The sequence below is a fragment of the Pristis pectinata genome, chromosome 6 (assembly GCF_009764475.1).
Source record: "Pristis pectinata isolate sPriPec2 chromosome 6, sPriPec2.1.pri, whole genome shotgun sequence".
NCBI lineage: Eukaryota > Metazoa > Chordata > Chondrichthyes > Rhinopristiformes > Pristidae > Pristis > Pristis pectinata.
In genome coordinates this window covers 48,772,712-48,795,587 of record NC_067410.1, presented here as the reverse complement: position 1 = coordinate 48,795,587, position 22,876 = coordinate 48,772,712, and the positions used below count along the sequence as shown (strand labels likewise).

The following is a 22,876-nucleotide window of genomic DNA, read 5'->3' as shown; positions in this document are numbered from 1 at the left end:
TGTCTTCCTAACCACTTGCTGCACCTGCTTGCTATAGTTTTGAGATTTGTGTACAGAACATCTAGATCATTATGTACTTCACTCACCTGCAATTTCATCCACTTAGACAACAGTCTGCTTTACCAAAGTGATGACCTTGCATTTTCCCACACTGAACTCCATTTGCTAAATTTTCTCCCATCAGGATATCTATATCCTGGTGCAGAGTTCAAATACCCTCATCCGGCAAGCTCTCCCACCAATTTTCATGTCATCGGTAAACTTGGATATCTTACACTCTGCCCTCTCCACCAGGTCAGTAATGTAAATTATACCCCTTCACAGCCATTTCCAGAGCCATACAGAACAACTCCAAACAGAAGAACACTTTTTAAAATTGCATCTACAAATCTGCGCAACCCTCTTACTTTCCATTAAATGGTCTCATCATGAAAGCAATTTCATCCTTGACCACTGAGGCAACTCCTACACTTCACTATTTTGTTTTTAAATCAGTTTTAGTCTGATGGCCACACTTTGTCCTATTGCTGGAGCAGATTACTGACTCATAACATATTGCTTAATTAGATCCTGCCAAGAATCCATGCAACAGAACTGTACTATTATACATTCCCCATACATTCTTCTACTGGTGCGGCACAGACCTTTTGGAGAACACAATTTGGATTTAGCCAGAAGGTAATCTATTTAAATAGAAATGGTCCTTCTTACCTGGGTGCCTATCATCAAAGGGATCAGGGTCAGCCTTATGGTATTCCTCAGTCTCCTTCTCAATGAGGTCTGAAATCCTGCAAGAGAAAAGCAGAGACTACAGTACTGCAAGCCTAAATGCACCTGAAGGCTATTCCATCTCTGTGCATGTTTCCATTAAAAGGTACAAAAAGGTTTTTCTCTTAGTACTTCTTAAGTAGAAAATAATTTATAAAAAAAACTTGCACTTTAAAGACAGCACTAGAGTTTTCACCAAGTCTGAGAAAAGGCAGTTCAAGCATTTTTGTTTATCCCCCCTTAAGGGGCACTGCAGATATTGTTAATGCTGTGTATTAATTCAGCCCATCCACACTATAGGCTCCAGTAACTCCAAATCTCATGTGCTTCCAATTTGAACAGCTAACAGTGTATGTAATAAATAAAGAACCTTTGTGCTCATTGTGACATTTTTTTTACTGAGAAATTCAACACTTTGTACTTTTGGCACTGTTAGCATCAAGCATTCCCAGCACAATTAGATGCAGCGCAAAGTTAGGAGTGCAATGGATTATTCTGCTCTCACTTACATGAAAAATCTCCAAGACAAGATTAGTGACAGAGCAACCTACTAAATGGCACCTATTCCATCAAATTTCTCCCTCCACCATTGGTGTACTTTGGCTGCACTGAATAGCACCTCCAAGATGCACTGCAGCATTTCCACCATAGCTTCTTCAATAGATCCCAAAATCCATGATCTCCAGGACAAGAAAAGCTGTCACATGGGAACCACCACCTTCATGTTCCCTTACATTTACCATCATGACCTGGAAATATTTTGCTGTTCATTTATCATTGTTGGGTCACCCCCTACCTAACACTGCATGGCACAACCCACCAGCACCTTCAAGGACGATAAATTTACTTTGCCAGGAATAGCCAGGTCCAATGAATAAGAGTTACAAATAAAGCTCCCATTTTAATTCTCACCCTTATCTCTGATGCTCACTCTTCAAACACTGTGTTCTTTCAGTCATTAATTCCCTATAGATCCTTACACCACCTTGTCAATAATGCTCAACTTCCCCATTTAATACCCACCTCCACATCATGCATCAACTCCTCCAATCTAAGTGCCAGACAATTCAACTTCAACCATCTTGTGTATTGTTTTAAAGAAAACCCTTTGACTTGTAGCCTCGAGAATTTTAAAAAGTTTTGACTTACTTGGTCAGCACAGGAATAACATTCTGCCCGTTGCTATTCTCCCGCTCCCACTGTTCCAGTAATGAAGTGAGTTCTGCTTTAGAATCCACATTCGAAATTACAGAAGCCATTGTTGAGCCTGTCAAGAAAGCGCAAAGATTATTATTAAAGATTAGCATCACCAAGTGACAAATTACTGAAGGTAGTAAAATAGATAACCAAGAGCTTGGTCAAAGAAGTATGTTTAAGGAGAGTTTTAGATGAATAAAGAGAAGCAGAGATATCTAGAAGAACCAGAGCAGATTAAGGACACCCCTCAAATGGTGGAGCAATGAAAATTAGGGAAGCAGAAAGCCAGAAGTGGATGATTATAGGTATCTTAGAGGGTTGTAGAAATGGAGGACGTTATAGTGGTAGGGAAGGACTAGACCATGAGAAGGTTTACAGACAAATGTGAGAATTTTAACAATTGTGTTACTGGACCAGGAGACAACTTAAGTCAGTGATTACTGGTGTGAAGGGTGAGCAGGACTTTGGGGAAAGCCAGTTTAGGGGCAAGTGAATGGCCAAGCTAAACTCTGATAGAAAATGTGGGAACAGTTTTTCTTCACAATTTCTAGGTACTGAAGCACATCAACTAGCTACAGAAATGAATCATTTGATTTCACTGGTGTAACGGCCTGTAAGAATCAACAGAATTATGAGTTTAATAATAGTAAGCCCATCTGGTTACACTGTTACCCATACTTATTTAAGGCATGTACACTAATTAGTGCCAGTACCCAAACAACGATCACATAATACAAACCCTTCATAATGAAAATACAATGCACGAGTTTATATTCAATTTTCAGATCCCTTTGACTACTTTCAACCTCTACAGGTAATTACATTAAAAAGAAAACTACACATTTAGAACATAGAACAGTACAGCACAGAACAAGCCCTTCAGCCCACAATGTTGTGCCGATATAGCTATTTCCTCCTACTTCAGCTATTCCCTCCTCCTATTTAAGTAGGATAAATCAGTTTTTAATATGCATACGAGGATAAAAGTATAAACCTATCAGAATTACGATCAATGCAGCATGGAAGGCTCACTTCAGAGATGCTTTAGTAACCACATAGTAAATTCATTTACATCCTTTAGACTAAGAAACAATCAATGCCCTGATAAGAATTTATTAGGTGTAATTTGTAATTTGGAATCCTTTCAGGATGGCTCAATATCTAATATTTATGACAGATTATTAGGAATGAGTAAGGTGCCACTAGATAAAATTAAAAACGCTTGGGAACAAGATTTGCAGATGTCAATTTCCGAGGAAACTTGGAATGAAATTTTCCAGTTGGTTAATACTTCATCATTATGTGCTCGTCATTCTCTCCTTCAATTTAAAGTGGTCCATACAGCTCATTTGGCTAAAGATAAACTATCCCGTTTTTATTCGGATATATCTCCTTACTGTGATAAATGCATTAACAGAGTGGCTTCCTTTTCACATGTTATGGACGTGTCAGAGTCTTAAAAAATATTGGACAGAGGTCCTTCATACTTCTTCTGTACTTTTTAAAATAAATTTTAAACTTAATCCTTTGACTGCACTATTTGGGATTGTTGGAGAAAAAGATATAAGTTTGAAGGCTTCTGATTTACATATTCTGGCTTTTACTTCTCTTATAGCCAGGAGATCTGTATTGCTTAAATGGAAGGAAGCTACTCCGCCTACGCATGTTCAATGGTTATGGGATGTTATGTTATACTTGAATCTAGAGAAGATTCGCTGTTCAGTTTCTGAATCTAACCTAGACTTTCAAACCCTGTGGGGACCCTTTTTGAATTATTTTCAAAATCTCTGATTTGGGGACTAAAATGCAGATATTGGCTGACACTTTTTTTTAAAAAAAGGTTTTCTGTGCTCTTTCTTCTATCTAACAGCTTCGGGTTTTAGTAGTGGGGGTAGATTTTTGTTTTGTAATAAAATATTTCAATCTTTTTCTTCCTTTATTAACTAACTACTATATATGATTATTGATTGAGTATTGTAATCCTAAGTACGATTTAACACAATGTATTCAGTAGTATTTTTACTCTCTTTCTTGATGCATGTACTCTATTTTTTTTCATGGATTTAATAAAAATACTGTAAAAAGAAAGTAACCACATAGTAAATTTATTTACATCCTCTAGACTAAGAAAGAATCAATGCCAACATTTAGCCAAACAGTATTGGCAAACAGTATTGTACACTACAAATGGACCATATAAGCTTATTTAACATGCCTTTCCCATCACGAGGAAATTCCAAAGTGCATCACTACCAATTAATTATTTTCTGAAATAATTATCACAGTACCAGGTAATTAACCTGCCCTGGTTGATGACGGAATGCCCTGTTTTTATGAATATTGTTACAGGGCCTTTACAGGAACCTTGGATTACTGGAGGATTAGTCTGAAGTACATGCATTGGTCAGGCTTACTTTAAGTCAGTCAGAAGCACACCCCAAAATATCATCTCCTGGCATCACTGGGTACCTTTATAATGGTGTCTGGGTGAAGGACAGGGAGCAGCTGGAACCAAAGCATCTTCTTTTTATTATATTTGACTTTGGGCCAAGCTTCTGACCCCCAAGAGCATTCACTTCCAACTCAGTAGTTTTACTCAATTCTATCCTGGTGCCTTTATCATCTCTAGGTTTAACTCATACAAAGCAACCCTGCCCAGCTCCCAACTTGATAAACTTAAAATCCCAAACATTGCTGCTCATGTCTTAAATTGCATTGACCCATTCAATATTTAGCCTATGCTCAATATCCTATTTTAAAATTCTTAACTTGGATTTCAAACTCCTCCTTCATTTACATTCACCAGTCTACCCAGATCTCTCCTCTTTATCTGCCCATTCCCACAGCATCTGTTTTGATTACTTCACTACTGGCAACAGGGCTTTCCACAGCTTAGGCCTTACACACCAAAATTCCTGCCCTAAACCTCGAAACCACGATACTAATTATAAGCCGATCTATGATGCAAATTTCTAATAATCTCATCACGTGGCCTTATTTTATTTGAACTTGAAAGCACCTTCGGAGATCTGAATGTAGTAACTTCAACTATTGGTAGGGAATTTTTCACCCTTGATGCCCACTGACTTCTGTTTTATCTGAGCTCCTTGATGCCACATTAATTCATTTAAAATGCTGCCTTATGCAAATTTGAGTCAGTCTCATCACCACTCCAGAATTTAGCTCTTTGGTCTAAGTCTGGACCTAGTCAATGATGATGTCCAACAAAACCCAACTAGGCACGACAAGCAGGTTACTGCAAGTGAGTGTTGCCTGATAACACTGTTGGTTACATTTGTCATTGCTTTGGTTTCTTTCATCATTCTGTTGACTCATTAGATTGATTAAGTGATAATTAGCCCAATTGGATACATCTCCTGCTTTTGGTGAACAAGACATAGCTGGATTATTTTCCACAATGTTGGACAGATGCCAGTGACGTAACAGTACTGGCATAGCATGACTAAATGAAAAGCTATTCCTCGAGTGCAGATCTTAAGCACTATAGTCGGTATATTATCTAGTGCTATAGCTTTGCTGTATCCATTGCTCTTAGCTCTCACCACATGGAATGAATCGAATTTGCTTCTGTGATGGTGAGGATTTTGGGAGGAAATCAAGGCAGGTTTGGCTGAAAATGATTGCAAATGCTTCAAGCCTGGTCTCTGGCATTGGGACTTGCCATCTTTCAAAATGGGCATTGTTTAATTGGCCACCATCATTTATGATTAGGTGTGACAGGACTACAGAACTCTAATCCAATTCATTGGTTGTGAGATTGCTCGGCCAAGTTTATTGCCCGCTGCTATTCACACAGTCATGTGTTGCAGCTTTACCAAGTTGACAACTCATTTTTAGGTGCAGCTAGAGCTGCTCCCTAGATGCCCATCAATACACTTCATTCAGAGGATTGATCCCCTGATAATGGTAGATTGAAGGATACACTGGTCCAAGGGATTACAGATTGTGTTGTACTCTGTTGCGCAGTTTTGAGCTGCTGGATCTGTTCTAAATGGAACACAAGAAAAGAATTCAAGCTGAGTTAATAACACTGTCACTTAGAAATTAGTATTGCGTGTTGTATATGTATATGAACTAGGTGACCACCCACTGGTGCTGTGCAATTACAGATTCTGTTTATCCAAATTTGGGTGGACAGCTTGCCAGTGGTTGGGTCAGAGGTGATGAATTAAGAATACAAGGGCAAAGGGCACAAGACAACATTACAAATATGCATTTTTAAAGAAATGAAGGTAAATAATCTTTGTTGGCAACAGGAAATGAAATCTGCAACTAAACTCAAGGTCAAAAAGGATAACCAAGTTGTGTCAGGTTGAGCCCAAAACATCAGCCAAAGCAAGGAAGGAGAGTTTGTGTCAAGAGCGTGACACGATGTAGGAGGTACAAAGGAGCTTGTCATCACCAGTAAATTTAAGTCTAGTAAATGAGCACGTGTAAATGAGGTGTGAACTAGGGAAAACAACGAGAACTCCAGATTATAGTGCAGTGAGTGAAGAAAAGCTATGCACAAATTTGCATTGGTTACAATCATATGGGTAAGAATTTAAAGAGACAATGCATTCCTGAGAAGCTGGACAATGTTGTGGAGAGGCAGAAAAGAAAGCAAAGCTTTTCCCTCTGGTATTCAGGTCTGAGATAAGTCAGCCAAGCAACACTCCACAGTTTATTACAACTATATACTTAGTTTTAACATCAGCTAACTCCAGCTACAAACATTGCAACTTATTTCCCCAAGATAACCCTGGAGAATTTGAAGAATCAAAAGGAAAGTGTTGGTTCTGCACAGCATGCAAATGACAATGACAGCACTTGCATGAAGCAGTTGGAAAAACACTAACCAGAACACTGGTGAAGAAAACACCACTCTTGCTCACACATTACAAGCCCAAAGCAGAAAAGGACAAATACTAGTAAACCAACTCTTCCAACTTTCTGATAAAGACCAAAACGTACCTCATCAATAATCAATAAACAACAATTGAATTTATGTTCAAGACTCAATGCATTTACGTTCCTTTACCATGCTCTGTAATATAACACAAATTCAAGATTGTACCACTGCTGAGAAAGCATGGAAAATTATCAAAATACAATCAGAGTTTAGAATCAAACCTGGATCACTAGAGCTATGAGACAGCAGGACCACTGTGTTGCTCAGATATTTGCTAAAAAGGATAGGGAACAAAAAGGGCATGCTATCATAGTGGGTAATTTATTGGATTAATAATCCACAGGCCTGGACTAATGATCTGGCGGCACGAGTTCAAATCCACCAAATGAACCACTCCTTACTGCCTTTGGTTAACGATTTGCCTGGCTCACCGTTTTTGGTATTATTTTTCATCAACATCTCCCCAGGAGTGGGCAATTTGCATGGCTTGAATGTGGTAGGCACTTTTCAGACACCCTCCCAATTCCCTCACAGTCACTGAGCAGGCACAGAGAAGACCATCAACAATTGATAGGGCAGAGAAACAATATGCCCGCTGTAACAATCCGTCTGGCCGATATGCAACTCCAGACCAACAGTAGCATGGAAATGAAATACTCTCTCAGTTCAGTGGCAGTTAGGGATAAGCAATAAATGTTGGCATCACCAACAATGCCCACATGCATCAAATAAACATACATAACCTAATCCAAGAAGGACAGGGGCAGCAAATAGGATGAGTTGGCCTCTCAGCCCCTCAAGCCTGCTTCCACCATTTAATGTGATCATGGCTGATCCACCTTAGCCCTCATCTCCTCTTCTATACCAGCTCTCCATTGCCCTCAATTCCCTGATCTTTCAAAAAATGCATCTACTCCCTCTTTAACTACCACCAATGTTTCAGCCTCCACAACCCTCTGGGGCAGAGAATTCTATAGATTCATCACCCTCTGTTCGAAGTTGTTTCTACTCACTTGTTTTAAATGACTGCATGACTGCTCCCAAATCTTGTAACAACATCTTTTGCAGAATCAGCCTGGGAGCCATTGGAGCAGCAGGTCCCTTTCAGGTACGGTGAGTATTTAAAAAGCTTAATAAGTGGAGGGCAACTGAAGGGTTAAACAGAGTGTTGAGTGGTTGATTAGAGCAAGTGAGTACTTGAGATAATTGGCAGGGACAAATATAAGGAGGGGTAACTGAAGTAGAGTAACCAGTGTGTGCGTGGCTCAGGGTAAAAGTGGCGCTTTGGCGAACAGAGGCTGAGGACGAGCTTGCTCCCAGAGAGGTAAGGCTGGGTAAGTTCCTTTAATTAAGTTAATTAACATAGGAGTAGGTAATGAAGGCAGCAGTTAGGGCAGCTGAGTGCTCCATATGCAGTATGTGGGAAGTCAGGGACAGAACACTTGCCCCTGATGACTACACCTGTAAAAGGTGCATCCAGCTGCAGCTCCTGACAAACTGAGTTAGGGAACTGGATGAACTTCAGATCATTCATGAGGCAGAAATAGACAGGAGTTTCAGGGAGATAGTCACCCCTAAAAGTCATGAGGCAGGTGGCTGGGTGAATGTCAAGAGAGGGAAGGGGTAATAGACAAAGCGCAGAGCACCCTTGTGGCTGTTCCCACCAACAATAAGTATACCATTTTGGATACTGCTGGTTGGGATGACCTACCAGGGACAAGTTGTAGTGGTCATGTCTCTGGCACTGAGACTAGACCCTCAGCTCAAAGGAAAGAGGAGAGCAGTAGTGATAGGGGATTTGACAGTTAGGGGGACAGAGGTTCTGTAGGAGAGATCAAGAATCCAGGGTCTGATATCTCAGATTGAGTTATTGATATTCTCAGGAGGGAGGGTGAGCAGCCAGATGTTGTGGTCCATGTAGGGGCCAATGATGTTGATAGGGAGGAGGAGGTCCTGCAAAGACATTATAGGGAGTTAAGTGCAAAGTTGAAGGACAGGACCTCCAAGGTTGCAATCTCAGGATTGCTACCTGTGCCATGTGCTAGTGAGGCTGGAAATAGGAAGATAATGCAGCTAAATATGTGGCTAAGGAGATGGTGCAGGAGGGAGGGCTTCATGTTTCTGGACAATTGGGCTTTCCTCAAGGGAAGGTGAGACCTGTTCCAATGGGATGGTTTGCACCTGAACTGGAGGGGGACTAACCTACTTGTGGGTAGGTTTGCTTAGTGCTGCTTCAGGGGGGTTTAAACTAGATTTATAGGGGGAGGGGAACCAGAGTGTTAGAGCAGATAGTGAGATGGAGGAGGATAAAGGTCATGTGAGGACTGCAGGTATAGACAGAATCCAAAGGTTTGTACGTGATATAAATGTTCTCAGGTGCATCTATTTCAATGCAAGGAGTATTGTAGGTAAGGCAGATGAGCTTAGGGCATGGATTGGCACATGGGATTACAACATTATTGCTATTGAGTCTTGGTTGCAGGACTGGCAGTTTAATGTTCTGGGGTTCCGTTGTTTCAGATGTGACGGAGGAGGGATGAAAGGGGGAAGGAGTGGCATTACTAGTCAGGGAAAATATCACAGCTGAGAGTAGACAGGACAGCCTGGAGGGCTCGTCCAGAGGCCATATGGGTGGAGCTGAGGAACAGGAAAGGTGTGACCACACTAATAGGGTTGTATTATAGACTGCCCAATAGTCAGAATTGGAGGAGCAAATCTGTAGAGTGATGGCAGACCAATGTAATAGTAGGGGATTTTAACTTTCAACATCGACTGGGACTCCCACACTAAGGGCTGGATGGCTTGGAGTTTGTCAAATGTGTTCAGGAAAGTTTTCTAAATCAATATATAGAGGTACCAACAAGAGAATGCAATACTTGATCTCCTATTAGGGAACCAGACAGGTCAGGTGACAGAAGTATGTGTAGGTGAACATTTTGGGTCCAGTGACCATAATGTCATTAGTTTCAAGTTAATTATGGATAAGGACAAGTCTGGTCCTTGAGTTGAGGTTCTAAATTGGAGAAAGGCCAATTTTGTGGAAATAAGGATTGTGGAAGAGTGGATTTGGATAAGTTGTTTTCTGGCAAGGATGTGTTCAGTAAGTGGAAGGCCTTCAAAGGCAAAATTGAGGGTGCAGAGTTTGCATGTTCCTGCCAGGATTATAGGCAAAGTTAACAGGCATAGGGAACCTTAGTTTAAGGGATATTGGCGATCTGGTTGAAGTGTATAGCAGATATAGACAACTAAGAACAAATGAGGTACTTGAAGAATATAGAAAATCTAAGAAAATACTAAAGGAGGAAATCGGGAAGGCAAAAAAGACAATGAGGTTGCTCTGGCAGATAATGTGAAGGTAAACCTGAAGGGTTTCTACAAGTATATTAAGAGTAAAAGGATAGTAAGGGACAAAATTGGTCCCCTAGAAGATCAGAGTGGTTGTCTGTGGGAAGCCTCAGGAGATGGGGAGATCTTAAATTTTTTTTTCTTTTGCATCAGTATTTACTCAGGAAATTGGCATACTGTATATGGAAGGAAGGGAAGCAAGCAATGTCATGGAACATAGATTAGAGGAGGTGCTTGCTGCCTTACAGTGAATAAAGGTAGATAAATCCCCTGGGCCTGACAAGATATTTCCTTGGACCTTGAGAGACTAGTGTAGAAATTGCAGGAGCCCTGGCAGATATTTTAAATGTCCTTAGCCACAGGTGCAGTGCTGGAGGATTGGAGGGTAGCTCATGTTGTTCCATTGTTTAAAAAAAGGCTCAAAGTAAACCAGGTAATTACAGGCCAGTAAGCCTGACATCAGTAGTAGGTAAATTGGAAGGTGTTCTGAGAGGTCAGGTATACAAGTATTTGGACAGCCAAGGGCTGATTAAGGATAGTCAGCATGGTTTTGCACGTGGTAGATTGTGTTTAATGAATCTTGTAGAGTTTTGAGGAGGTTACCAAGAAAGTAGATGAAGGAAAGGCTGGAGATGTTGTCTACATGGACTTTAGTAAGGAAAGTGCAAAGAAGATTACTAGAATGTTGCTGGGTCTTCAGGAGTTGCGTTAGAGGGAAAGATTGAGCAGGTTAGGACTTTACTCGGAGTGCAGAAGAATGAGGGGAGATTTGATAGAGGTTTACAAAATTGAGGGGTATAGACAGTAAAAGCGAATAGGCTCTTTTCACCTAGATTAGGAGAGATAAGTACGAGAGGACATGGCCTTCGAGTGAAAGGGGAAAGGTTTAGGGGGAACTTCACTCAGTGGTGGGAGTGTGGAATGAGCTGCCATCTGATGTGGTAAATGCAGGCTCACTCTTAAGAATAAATTGGATGGGAGAGGTCTGGAGGATTATGGACTAGGTGCAGGTCAATGGGACTAGTGGAATAAAGTTTCAGCACAGACTAGAAGGGCCAAATGGCCTGTTTTGTGCTGTAGTGTTCTATGGTTCTATCCCCTTGTGTGAGATTCTCCCACCAGTGGAGACATCTTGACATCTACCCCATCATCCTGATTAGGATCTCAAATTTCAATAAGGCAATCTGCATTCTGAACTACATGTATATATTTTCAGAGTCATAGGCACAGAAACAGGCCCTTCAGCCACCATTTCTATGCTGGTCACCAAGTATCTATATCAAACCCACTTACCAGCACAAGGGCTGCAGTATACTATGCCTTGGCGATTCAGATGCTGCTTAAACATTGAGTACCTGCCTCCACCACCTCAGGCAGAGAGTTCCAGATTGTAATGATTCCTTGATGGGAAAAAAAAATTCTTCCTCCAGACCCCCTCTTACTCATCATTTTAAATCTATGACATGCCTGCCACAGGGAAAATGTTTCTACCTCCCTATGCCTCAATTTTGTATATCAGGTCCCCCTGCAGCCTCTGCTACTCTAAGGAAAAACAATATCAGCCTAGCAAGTCCCTCCTTATAAATGAAACATTCTATCCCAGGCAACATGGGATAAATCTCTACACCTTCTCCAGTACAACCACATCTTTCCCACAATGTGGAAACTTGAACTTGCTACCTCAGTAAAGCAGCCAGCATAATGAAAGACTCCACTCACCCCAGATATTCTCTTTTCTCCCCTCTCCCATCAGGCAGAAGATACAAAAGCTGAAAGCACGTACCACCAGGCTCAAGGACAGCTTCTATCCCATTGTTATAGAACTACTGAACTGTTCCCTAGTATGATAGGATGGACTCTGGACCTCACAATCTACTTCGTTATGACCTTGCACTTTATTGTCTACCAGCACTGCACTTTCTGTAGCTGTGACATTTTATTCTGCATTCTATTATTTACCTTTTAGTACTTCAATGCACTGTATAATGAATTGATCAGTATGAATGGCATGAAAGACAAGTTTTCCACTGTATCTTGGTACAGGTGACAACAATAAACCTATACCAATGTCTTATTATTTGTCCCTCAAAATGCATCATTTCACACATTGGGATTAAATTCCATATGCCATTGTTCCACCCAACTGATGAATAATCTTTCTGCTGCTCAAGACTATCCTCCTCACTATCCGCAATACCAATTTGTGTCATCTGAACTGACTACACTAACATACCTCCTACATCCAAGTCATTAACATGTAGTATACCACTGGTCACAGACAACCCTACACCATCACTCTGTGATAGCTACAATATAATTTCAAGTGTTAATGAGCACTTTTAAGTTTATCTGCCTTACCTGTTAAACTCCTTGGATTAAAATAGATGAAGTTCAGCTTACCCAACCTCCCATGTGCTTACTGTATCCATATCTGCCCTGCCTACTGGACTGATCTAGTTTTTCCCTTCTATATTTGACTGTACCCTCCCAGCTGTACATCTACTCGGTGTCCCAACCCTCTGCCAAGTTAGTTTAAAACCTCAGCACAGCACAAATAAACCTCCCAGCAAGGATATTAGATCAGTTCCAGCTCAGGTGCATCCTGCCTTGCTTGTGCAGGTCTCACCTTAAGAGGACTTGCTCTTTGAAATGCTACCAAACTCCTCCAAATCTTTCTCTACCCATTCCATTAGTACAGAGGTATATCACAACCTGTGGCTGTTCACCTTCCCCTTCCGATGTCCTGCTGCTGCTCCCAGACATCCCTAACCCTAGCACCAGAGAGGAAACATACCATTCGAAAGTCTTTGGACACAAACAGTGGGTGACCACCAGGAAGAGTATGAGGCACAAGTAGGTAGTGCAGGAGACCGCTGTGGGGGGCCCCCCCCCCATCTCTCAAACAAATATACTGTGTTAAGACACCTTTGTGGCAGGGTGGGAATAGCATATCTGGAAAGTAGCAATAGCTAAGTTTGTCACATCAAGGTTGTCTCTGCTGCACGGCAGGGAAGGACAACCACCTGGAGCACTATAGTGATGGCAAACTGGACTGCAAGGGGAGCAGACAGGCATTTCTTTGGACACAAACAGCTCACTAAATGTGCTATCCACAATACTCCCAACATGGCAGATGCTCCACAGCGAGCCCATCTGCAGCCCCAACTGTGGAATGCAGCTAGTCAGGAGCTGCAGCCAGACATTTCCTGCATACGTGGTCACAAGGGACAGTGGAATTCTCCCCAATTTCCTACATGTTATAGGAGTAGTATTCCAATGGGCCCATGTTTTCCTGCCTTTCTCTTGGATTGAGCACTTAGTTACCCCCCTTTGATTTAATAGATCTAATTTTTTTTTTAGCAACTCATGATAGGACAACCTTATCATTCCAGGAATTAGCTAATGAATCTCCTTTGGACTGTCTCCAACACTAGTGTAACACTTCTTATATAAAGTGACTAAAACCGTGCGCAACACTCCAGGAATGGCATCACCATACCTTGTAAAATTGTTACAATGCTTCCCCATTTCTAAACTCCAACACTCTTGCAATAAAGGCTAACATGCCATTTATCTAACCACCTATGCAGCTGTCAGCTAACTTTTTGTGATTCATGCACAACAACACCTAGATCCCTTTTTACTTCACTCATCTGCAATTGCTTTCCATGTGGATAATTGTCTGCCTTTAGATTCCACTTACCAAAGTGTATAACCTCTCACTTTCCCACATTACTCTGTCAAGTTTTCACTCACACATTCAACTTATCCATATCCATTTGTAGAGTCCTAAAATTCTCTTCACAACATGCCCTCAACTATTTCTTCGTGGATTGTCACCTTGTCATGGTGGAGAAGCTTGTGTGGTCCTGAGATCCCGAGAGCGATGCCGTCTGGAGCTATGCTCCTGGTAGGGTCGCCCATGGCGGTAAGGTCAATGGTGAGGTCCCTGACAAAGAACAATCCAATCAAGACCTCAACAGTGGAACAGGTGGACGAAGTTATTTTGAACTCAACGGCTGTGAAGGGAGATGAAGGCTGCAACAAATCCATCAGCTCCAATCGTCGTGGTTTCCATGCTATTGGAATCAGTTGGTTGATTTGTGAAGTATCGTGTGCTTTTTGTTGTGCAACATCAAGTACATGTTAAACAAATACACGCACAGGCGTCTTTGCTCTGTGGGCTTAATTTTCAGAGCCAAGAGTGGACTCAAACCATTTGAGAGCCCAAAAATAGATCAACGGAATGAAGACCATCATCCTCGACCTCGAGGGATAGCCACGACTCAATTATTTTCATGTCATTAGCAAACCTGCATACCTTGCACTCTGCCCTCCTCTGCCAGGTCATTTTATATAAATGGTAAATAACTGAGGGCCAAGAACTGATCCTTGAGACAATCTGCTAGTTATATCCTTCCAGCCAGAAAACATCCAATTTATGTGACTCTATGCAATAGCCAGTCTTCAATCAACCTTCCCCTAATACCACATGATCTTTTTCTGTGCCTTTTATGTGGCACATTGTCTATTCCATCAGCTCTGCTTGCTGCTTCCTCAAAGAACTGTAGTTAATCTGTCAAACAGGATTTACCACCTATGAGAAAACAACCATTTGCAGGTCCCCCTCCAAATCACACACGATTTTAAAGTACATTGAAATACATCATTATCAATGCATCCAAAACCTGTAACTCCGTACCCAACTAAACATCACCAAAAGGACTGCAGTGGTTCAAGGTGGCAGTGCACCATTTTCTCCAAGGTGATGGAAAGCATTACCCACAGAAGGCATGTTTGTTGTGCTCGGGACCATGGAAGCCCTCCAGTGCTACTACCAAGTGATCTTGGCAGGGGAGGTGCCAGGGAAGGAGTAATACTATATAAATGCAGTCTATGACTGACAGCATCTTTAGGAAGCCTGCAAGGGCTGAAACTGTGTGTGCCTGCCCTGCCTGCTCCTGAAGAAAAAGCTAAATAATCATCAATTCATGTCGCTGTTTGTAAAATCTTGACATTTAAGACTCTACTTTAAAATTATTTTATTGCCCATTAAGGGCCATTCTAGCAAATGTTGAATGTTTCCACTCCTCTTAAGTACCTTCCATTTTGTTTCTGTACATTAAAAGTTTTATAGCAGTTGTCATTTAAAAAAAGTGTTCTCAGCCAAAGGGCTGGAGTTTAGCAGAAATACGTTGAGATTGCACCCACTACAATGTAACCACATTGAGAACTAGTGTTGGAAATATTTCACTATAGCCAGAAACAAGGTATCATTGGATTTTGTGTGTTACTGTATTTTAAACACCTAACGAAACTGCTATTCTTCTGAATCTTACGCATTCCTCTCACCACTGGAGACAGTTCCTTCAGTCACCAAGTCCAAGGTCTTGACTTTTCTCCCCTGAAACCCAATGCACACTTCTTTTAAACCATGTTTAACTTAGAGTCTTTTATCCTCTTCCAGAAGCCCCTAATACCTCTTCCACTGGGGTTTGTCATCCTTTTACCCATTTCAGCAGTCCTCTAGAGCATTTGCCTGTTGAAGATAGCATCTCTACAAGTACAAGCTATTGCCAGGTGATGCCTCCGATTTGCTGCAGAGGTCAAAGTTGTGGGCCAATTTTAGGGATGAAATATCCTTTAATTCCAGTTTGTGCCTCACATCTATTTAATTTCATTGGGTAAAAACTTAACAGGAACTTTTGTTTGCATACTAAGTGCTGTTTCACTAAGTTCAATCTTGTCACCCATGAAACATGAAAATATGGAAATTAATTTTCATTCAATATTATTCTGCTGTGCTCACTACGGCACAACAGCGGACATTGGGTGAAATAAGGACAACCTACAATCTCAGAATGGAAGATCAGCTGGAAAATGACAACTTTAACACTAAAATGCTGCAGAAAATCCAATGTTGCATGCTGTTAATGTTTTACCAGGAAGTATGCACGTTTCTGTAGCAGCATTAATTCTAGCCAGGGGCTGCAAAGACCAAGAGCTTTTAAGTGCTCAGCACCACCTCTATCCAAAAGGTTTCTGAAGATCATGGCTTCTGTGAGCTCAGCTGCTACCCAATTGTAATTTGTTGCTAGCAAGGCCTGCATCTACTATCCATCTCCTTTGGAACGTATATGAGGTTCCATGGGACTTCCATGCATCTGCTACCCTTACCCTTGTAGGGTTTGGAAAATGCTGTCAAAGAAGCCTTGGACACTTAACTACAGTTAATACACATGACAGCCACAAATTGCACTGATGGAGGGAGTGAACAAAGAGCAAGCAATCTCCACATCTCTTCATTTATATTAAAAAAGCATGGTGATAGGTTAAATTCCGAGCTAGAAACATAGCAAAGACTCCTTGAGTATCAAATTTTCTAAGTTTGATTCACGCTATTTCCGGAACATTAAGTGTAGGTGCTAGAGATAGTTACTGCCTCAAACATTACTCCAGCTTAAATGTTGCCCAGGTCTTGGTGTATGCAAGCACACAGCTTCCTTTTCTGAAGAGTTGCAAAAGGAATAAAGTAATCACCAGTGATCTTGTCCACTTCTGTCCTAAGAATGAAAGATCATGCATGAAGTGGCTGAAGGAAGTTGGGACTAGGAAATCTTGTAGGGAAATCCCAGGGTTGAGACAATTGACCATCAAAAATCACAGCTGGTGGGAAGATTTTCCCTTGATGCCCATTGACTTCAGTACCAAAATCTGTCAAATACTACATCAAAAGACACCACTCTCATTCTGCCTCTGCAATTCCTGCCAGAATCAGGGCTGAGATGAGGTGTGGAGACAAGTGACCCTTGTGAAATACAAACTGAGAAGTGAACAGGTTGTTGGGTGAATACATGCCACCTGTTACACCTTCTACTTTGATGAATGCTGGTTGGCTGATGGGGCAATATTTAGCAGTTGGAACAGTCCTGCCTTTTGCAGAGATGAGAAACTTAGACAATTTTCTACATTGTTAGGTAGACATCAATGCTTTCACTATACTGGAAAAAACATGGCTAGAGGTAAAGCTAGTTCTGGAGTACATCATTGTCACTACAGCCAGAATGTTTTCTGCTCCCATAGCCTAAGCTGTACTTAGTACATTCATCTGAATCACGTTGACTGATGACAGGCACCTTTGATGGTGGCACAGATCTCAGGAGCAAGCCAAGATGATCAACCAATGGGCATTTCTGGATGGAAGTAGTTGCTAATATTGCAACCTTGCCTTCGGCATTCACATGATAGGCTTGCTATCAATGAAAATAAATGCTTTTGGGGCCACAGCTTCCTGTCAGCTGTTTAAATGGCCATCACCACTCGATGGGCCGAATGGCCTGCTTCTGCTCCCTTATCTTGTGATCTTGTGATCAAGTTAGAAACCTTGGACGTTGGCTAAAGGTACAATTCTATGAGTGTAATAACATCAGGTAGTTTCTTTATCAGTCTTTGGGACTGTTCTCCTGACAGATATCAGTCCCTCCTGGAGAAATTTGCCAAATCAGGAGCTTGGGTTTATACCAGTGTGGTCTAGCACTCTATGTGTATTTTGTATAAAAGTGTCAGTTGAATATAACTGAACAGCAGTTCAGAGTCACCCACGTTGCTGTGGATCTGGCATCAGGTACAGACTAGATTGAGGATTTTCTTCCCTGAAGGACATTAATTAAAAACTTGGGCTTTGGAGCACTCATGATTATGACTTACTTTATGAAAATTCCCAATTTTTTAAAAATATAAACTAACAATTTAAATTCACCAGTTGCTGTCCTAGATTTGAACTTTTGGTCTGGATCATTAGTCGATGTCCCAATAACGCAAGCACTACTGTGGCTGTGTTGTGTTGCAGCAAACTGATTTCAGCAGCAAACTGATTTCAGCAGCATTATTTATGGTTTTCTTAAGGCAGAGCTAACACACATCTGCATCACTACCAATGACACTAGAAAGAGCTTGGTTCACAGCAAGAACTTCTCCATTCACAAGATGGTTCAACCAGCAACAATCCCCTGCATGACTAAAATAAAAGCTTGACTGCTCAGGACACAGACTGCCAGTGAGGTGCAGCTTGATGTTTTTTTTCCATTTCCTTTCCACTTTATTTGCTCGCTTTGTTTCGATAAGCTTTGTCAAAGCTACTGTGCAGACTAAAAGAAAGCGATCTGGGACATACATGCCATGTGTCACCTGGTACACCACTATCATTGGCTCATTTCCAACAACAGACTGTGGGAGTTGCCACATTTAAATGAAAGGCACAGGAGAGCAGCATCACTGAAAATTCTACTAGCACAGGAGAATAAGAACAATTGTTTAGTCGAGCTCAGGATATGTTCAATTGTCAAATGCACTGATGAAATTGTTTTTCAGTTCACCTTTCACCAGCTTCTGAGCTGCAAGTAACAATGAACCCAAAGGACAATAGTGAACACTGGCAAGAGACACCCTCCTAGCCCAGAACCTGATGCACCAACAAAGGTTTCCTGGCCCCCACTGGCCCCTCCTCCCAGAGTTGCTCACTGTACAATAACTTAACATTGAAAATAAAGGCAAGTGGTAGACAGCAAAGCCCCAGGACCCTGGCCCATCATTTGATAATGTTGATTACAGTCTTAAATCCCCTTCCGTGCCTCTGCCTTATGTACACTCAAACCTCCTACAGTCCAAATATATATCCATCTCAAACTTAGATACATTCAATGACAACCTTGACAACTTGCGGATACAGAGGGTTTCAAAACCTCAACACAGCTGACCCACAGAGAAGCAGCCACCCTATTCCACAAGCACATCACACAACAATTCTGCTCACTCCCTAACCATAGGCGCAGTCATCGGTCCCATCCTCCACCCTCCCCTGAACAACAACAGCCAAAGCCAGTCAGCCAAAGGACACAATGTCCTCAACCCCATAACTGATGCACATGCCACCTTCCAACAGAACCAGCCCAGCTACCACCCCAATCAATAAACCAAGTCCCAACCTCCTCCTCCCCAGCCAACAGGCCCAACCACCACCTCCCCCCCCCACCCCCACTGCCCCCCCAGGTTCCCGGCACCCCAAAGGCAGGTCCTCCACTCCCCCCAAAAGGTCCACACACCACCACCTCCCCCCCTCCACAAAAAGACAGGTCTTCCCTCTGCCTCCTCTTTCCCCCATGACCAGTCCTCTCCCCACCTCCTCTCCCCCCACCTCCTCTCCCCCCAGCTCTCCTCCAAAGACATGTCCTCCCCACCTCTTCCCCTAACCCCCACCTCCCTCGCTACACCTCTCCACGCCCCCTCGATAAAGACAGGTCCCCCTGCCGCTTCCACTTCTTTCCACTTCTATCCACCCCCCACCCCCCCATCCAAAGACAGATCCTACCCCTGCCTCCCGACATAAGTCGTCCCCCTGCCTCCTCTTCTCCTAACCCCCACCTCCCCCCCCACCAAAGATAGGTCCTCCCCCCACCTCTGCCACCCCCCAAACATCCAAATGTCCTCCCTCCACCTCTCTCCCCCACCCCCGAGAGTCCCCCCACCACTTCCACCCCCAAATCCAAAGACAGATCCTACCCCTGCCTCCACAACACAGGTCCTCTCCCCCCCACCTTGTCTTTTCCCCAACAACAGGTCCTCCCCCAGCCCCTCTCCCCCCCTCCAAAATGACACATTCGCTCCCCCTAACCTCCTCTCGCCACACCCTCCACCAAGACATGTCATTGCCCCCCACCCCCCACCCCCCTCAAGACAGGTCCTTCCCCCTGTCTCCTCTCCCCCCCCCCAGACAGATCCTCCTTCCGCCTCTCTCCCAAGATAGATTCTCCCTCCGCCACCTCTCTTCCCCCAAGACAGGTCTTCCCCCCCCCCACCTCCTCTCTACCCACCCCTAAAGACAGGTCCTCCCCCCGCCTCCTCTTTCCCCCCACCCACGTCCTCCTCCCGCCTCCTCTCACCCCCCCCAAAAAGACAGGTCCTCCCCCCACCTCCTCTGCCCCACTCCCTCCTCTTCTCCTCCCGTCGACAGATTCAACCCGCATCTCCTCTCCGCCCCCCTCCCCCACTAACCCTGCTCCCACCTCCTGTTACCTCCAACAGGTACAGCACCCACTCGCACCCCAGGCCCCCTCCTCCCCTTCATCCCTCCCCTACTGATATGGAGCATCCCCCGTACTGACCCACCTCCACCCAAGCTCCCACCCTCTCCCCCGCTTCCAGGGACCCCGCCTCCCTCACCCCTCCCTGCCTCTGACGACCCCGGCCGAGCCCCGGGGCCCGCCGGCCGCCGCTCGCAGCCACGTGTTGCCCCGGCTTGTGTTTACCAGCTGCCCGCCCCCGCCAGGCCTCGCCGCCTCCCCCTTCACCGCGGCCAGCAAGCCACCCCAGCGACCGCCCGGCCAGGTCCTGCCGCAACGACGTGCCCGACTCAAGGCCCTACCGTTACCGGTCTCCGTGCAGCTGTCGCTCACCTCGCTACCCAACGGCGAGCGCACGGTCTCGGTATCAGACCCGGGATCCGGCCACCGCGCTCACACACACCAAGTAATGGCGGCGGCGTACGTCGTGACGCAAACTCGTTCAGCGCCCCGAGCATTCTGGGAGTTGTAGTCTGCGACTCAGCATTACTACGCATGTGCTTTAAAAGTAACCCTGTCACCAAGTCCTAATTCGGGAAATGCAGCGTGTGTGGCTTCTCTGAGGTTATAAATGTAATTGCAGTTAGACTATTAGTGGCGTTTCTCATAACCTGTTTAAATCCGGCGCTGAAGGGTTAAATGGGAGTTCTTAACAAAATGCTGTTGGGTTAATTCAAAGTTTGGCTGTTCTCACTTGTATATGTGGAAGATTATTCCAATAAAATCACGTGAGTGCTCTGTGAAATCTTGGCCAACACGCTATCTTTTCTCAACATAATTAAAAGACATTTGCCCCCAAACCTCATTGCAAATGAGATCATTAAGGTTGATAAGTCCCTCGGGCCTGATGGCATTTATCCTAGGATACTATGGGAAGCAAGAGAGGAGATTGCTGGGGCCTAGACAGAGATCCTTGTATCTTCTTTAACCCCAGATAAGGTGCTGGTAGACTGGAGAATAGCTAGTCTTGTCCCTCTTTTTAAGAAGGGCAAGCTAGGAGGATGGCGATAAGGAGGCATACAGGAGTGAGATAGATTGGCTGGTTGATTGGTGTCGTAACAACAACCTCACACACAATGTCAGCAAGATCAAGGAATTGTGGACTTCAGGAAGGGGAAGTCGGGAGAACACAGTCTTCACTGAGGGGTCAGCAGTGGAAAAGGGTGAGCAGCTTCATGTTCCTGGGCATCAACGTTTCAGAGGATTTATCCTGGGCGCAACACATTGATGCAATCACGAAGAAGGCATGACAGTGGCTCTACATTAGGAATTGGAAGAGATTTGGTATGTCACTAAAGACTCTTGCAAATTTCTACAGATGTACGGTGGAGAGCATTCTGACTGGTTGCATCACCGCCTGGTATGGAGGCTCCAATGCGCAGGATTGAAAGAAGCTGCAGAGGTTCGTAGACTCAGCCAGCTCCATCACAGGCGCAACCCTACTGCCATCGAGGATATCTTCAAGAGGCAGTGCCTCAAGAAGGCAGCATCCATCATTAAGGACCCTCACCATCCAGGACATGCTCTCTTCACGTTACTACCATTGGCGAGGAGGTACAGGAGCCTGAAGACCCACAATCAACATTTTAGGAATGGCTTCTTCCCCTCCGCCATCAGATTTCTGAATGGTCTATGAACACTACCTCATTATTCCTCTTTTGCACTATTTATTTATTTCTGTAACTTATAGTAATTTTATGTTTTTATGTCTTTTATGCTGCCACAAAACAACAAATTTCATGACATATGTCAGTAATAATAAACCTGATTCTGATATTATAGGCAATGTGAGCCTTATGTCAGTGGTAGGAAATTATTGGAGAAGATTTTTATTGACAGGATTTATATGCATCTGAAAAAGTATGGACATATGAGGGATGGTCAGCATAGCTTTGTGCATGGGTTGTCCTGTCTCACAAATATGATTGAGCTTTTTGAAGAGGTGACCAAGATGATTGATGAAGGTAGGGCAGTTGATGTTGTCTACATAGACCTCAGTAAAGCATTTGACAAGCGTTGATCACATTTGGGGTGCACTTACCTCATCTAATCAAGTTGATGAGTTACAGGCAGCAGCAGCATCTGAGGAAGAAAATGTGTTTGAGAACTTGTTGAGCAACATCTTAGCAAATGTTAGATGAATTTCAGAAACTAATGGAAATAAAGCCAATAAACTAATATCCTAGGAAGAAGAAAATATTTAACTGTAGCAAGCTTGAACAAATTAAATGCTCAGGTGGAGCTGGAAGTTTTACAAAGAACCCTTAAATAAATGAGAGAATTTGAAACTCAGCAGAGCATTGTGAAGTCAAGAAAACATTTAAGAAACATAGGGGAGCAATTTATGGTGGAAAACCAGCAACAAAAAAAATTATTACCAATTAAGCACCAGAAATACTCCAAGAGAGGAAATTTAATTTTTGAATTTTAAAGTCAGAATTTATACAATTAGCATCTATAAGTTCCATTAACTCTGTAATATTTTTTGTTCCACATGATAAAACTTGTAACAGAACTGGAAAAGAATTTTTTATTC

At 43.1% G+C, this 22,876-nt stretch overlaps 1 protein-coding gene across 5 annotated transcripts in view; it reads right to left on the bottom strand.

Annotated features, from left to right (window-relative positions):
- The window catches only part of LOC127571580 (DDB1- and CUL4-associated factor 1-like), an 83,538-nt gene extending 62,718 nt beyond the window's left edge, over nucleotides 1–20,820 (bottom strand). For 2 of the 5 annotated variants that reach the window (XM_052018090.1, XM_052018092.1), the window contains exons 1-3: nucleotides 20,674–20,727; nucleotides 1,918–2,035; nucleotides 712–788 (exon numbers count right to left, since the gene is read on the bottom strand). In XM_052018090.1, coding sequence (XP_051874050.1) covers nucleotides 712–788; nucleotides 1,918–2,027 — 187 coding nt within the window. In that variant the 5' untranslated portion in view covers nucleotides 2,028–2,035; nucleotides 20,674–20,727. Of the gene's footprint in view, nucleotides 1–711; nucleotides 789–1,917; nucleotides 2,036–20,642 lie in introns of all 5 variants that reach the window. The other 3 variants (XM_052018093.1, XM_052018094.1, XM_052018091.1) reach the window with 3 other exon arrangements.
- Nucleotides 20,821–22,876: the final 2,056 nt, after the last annotated feature.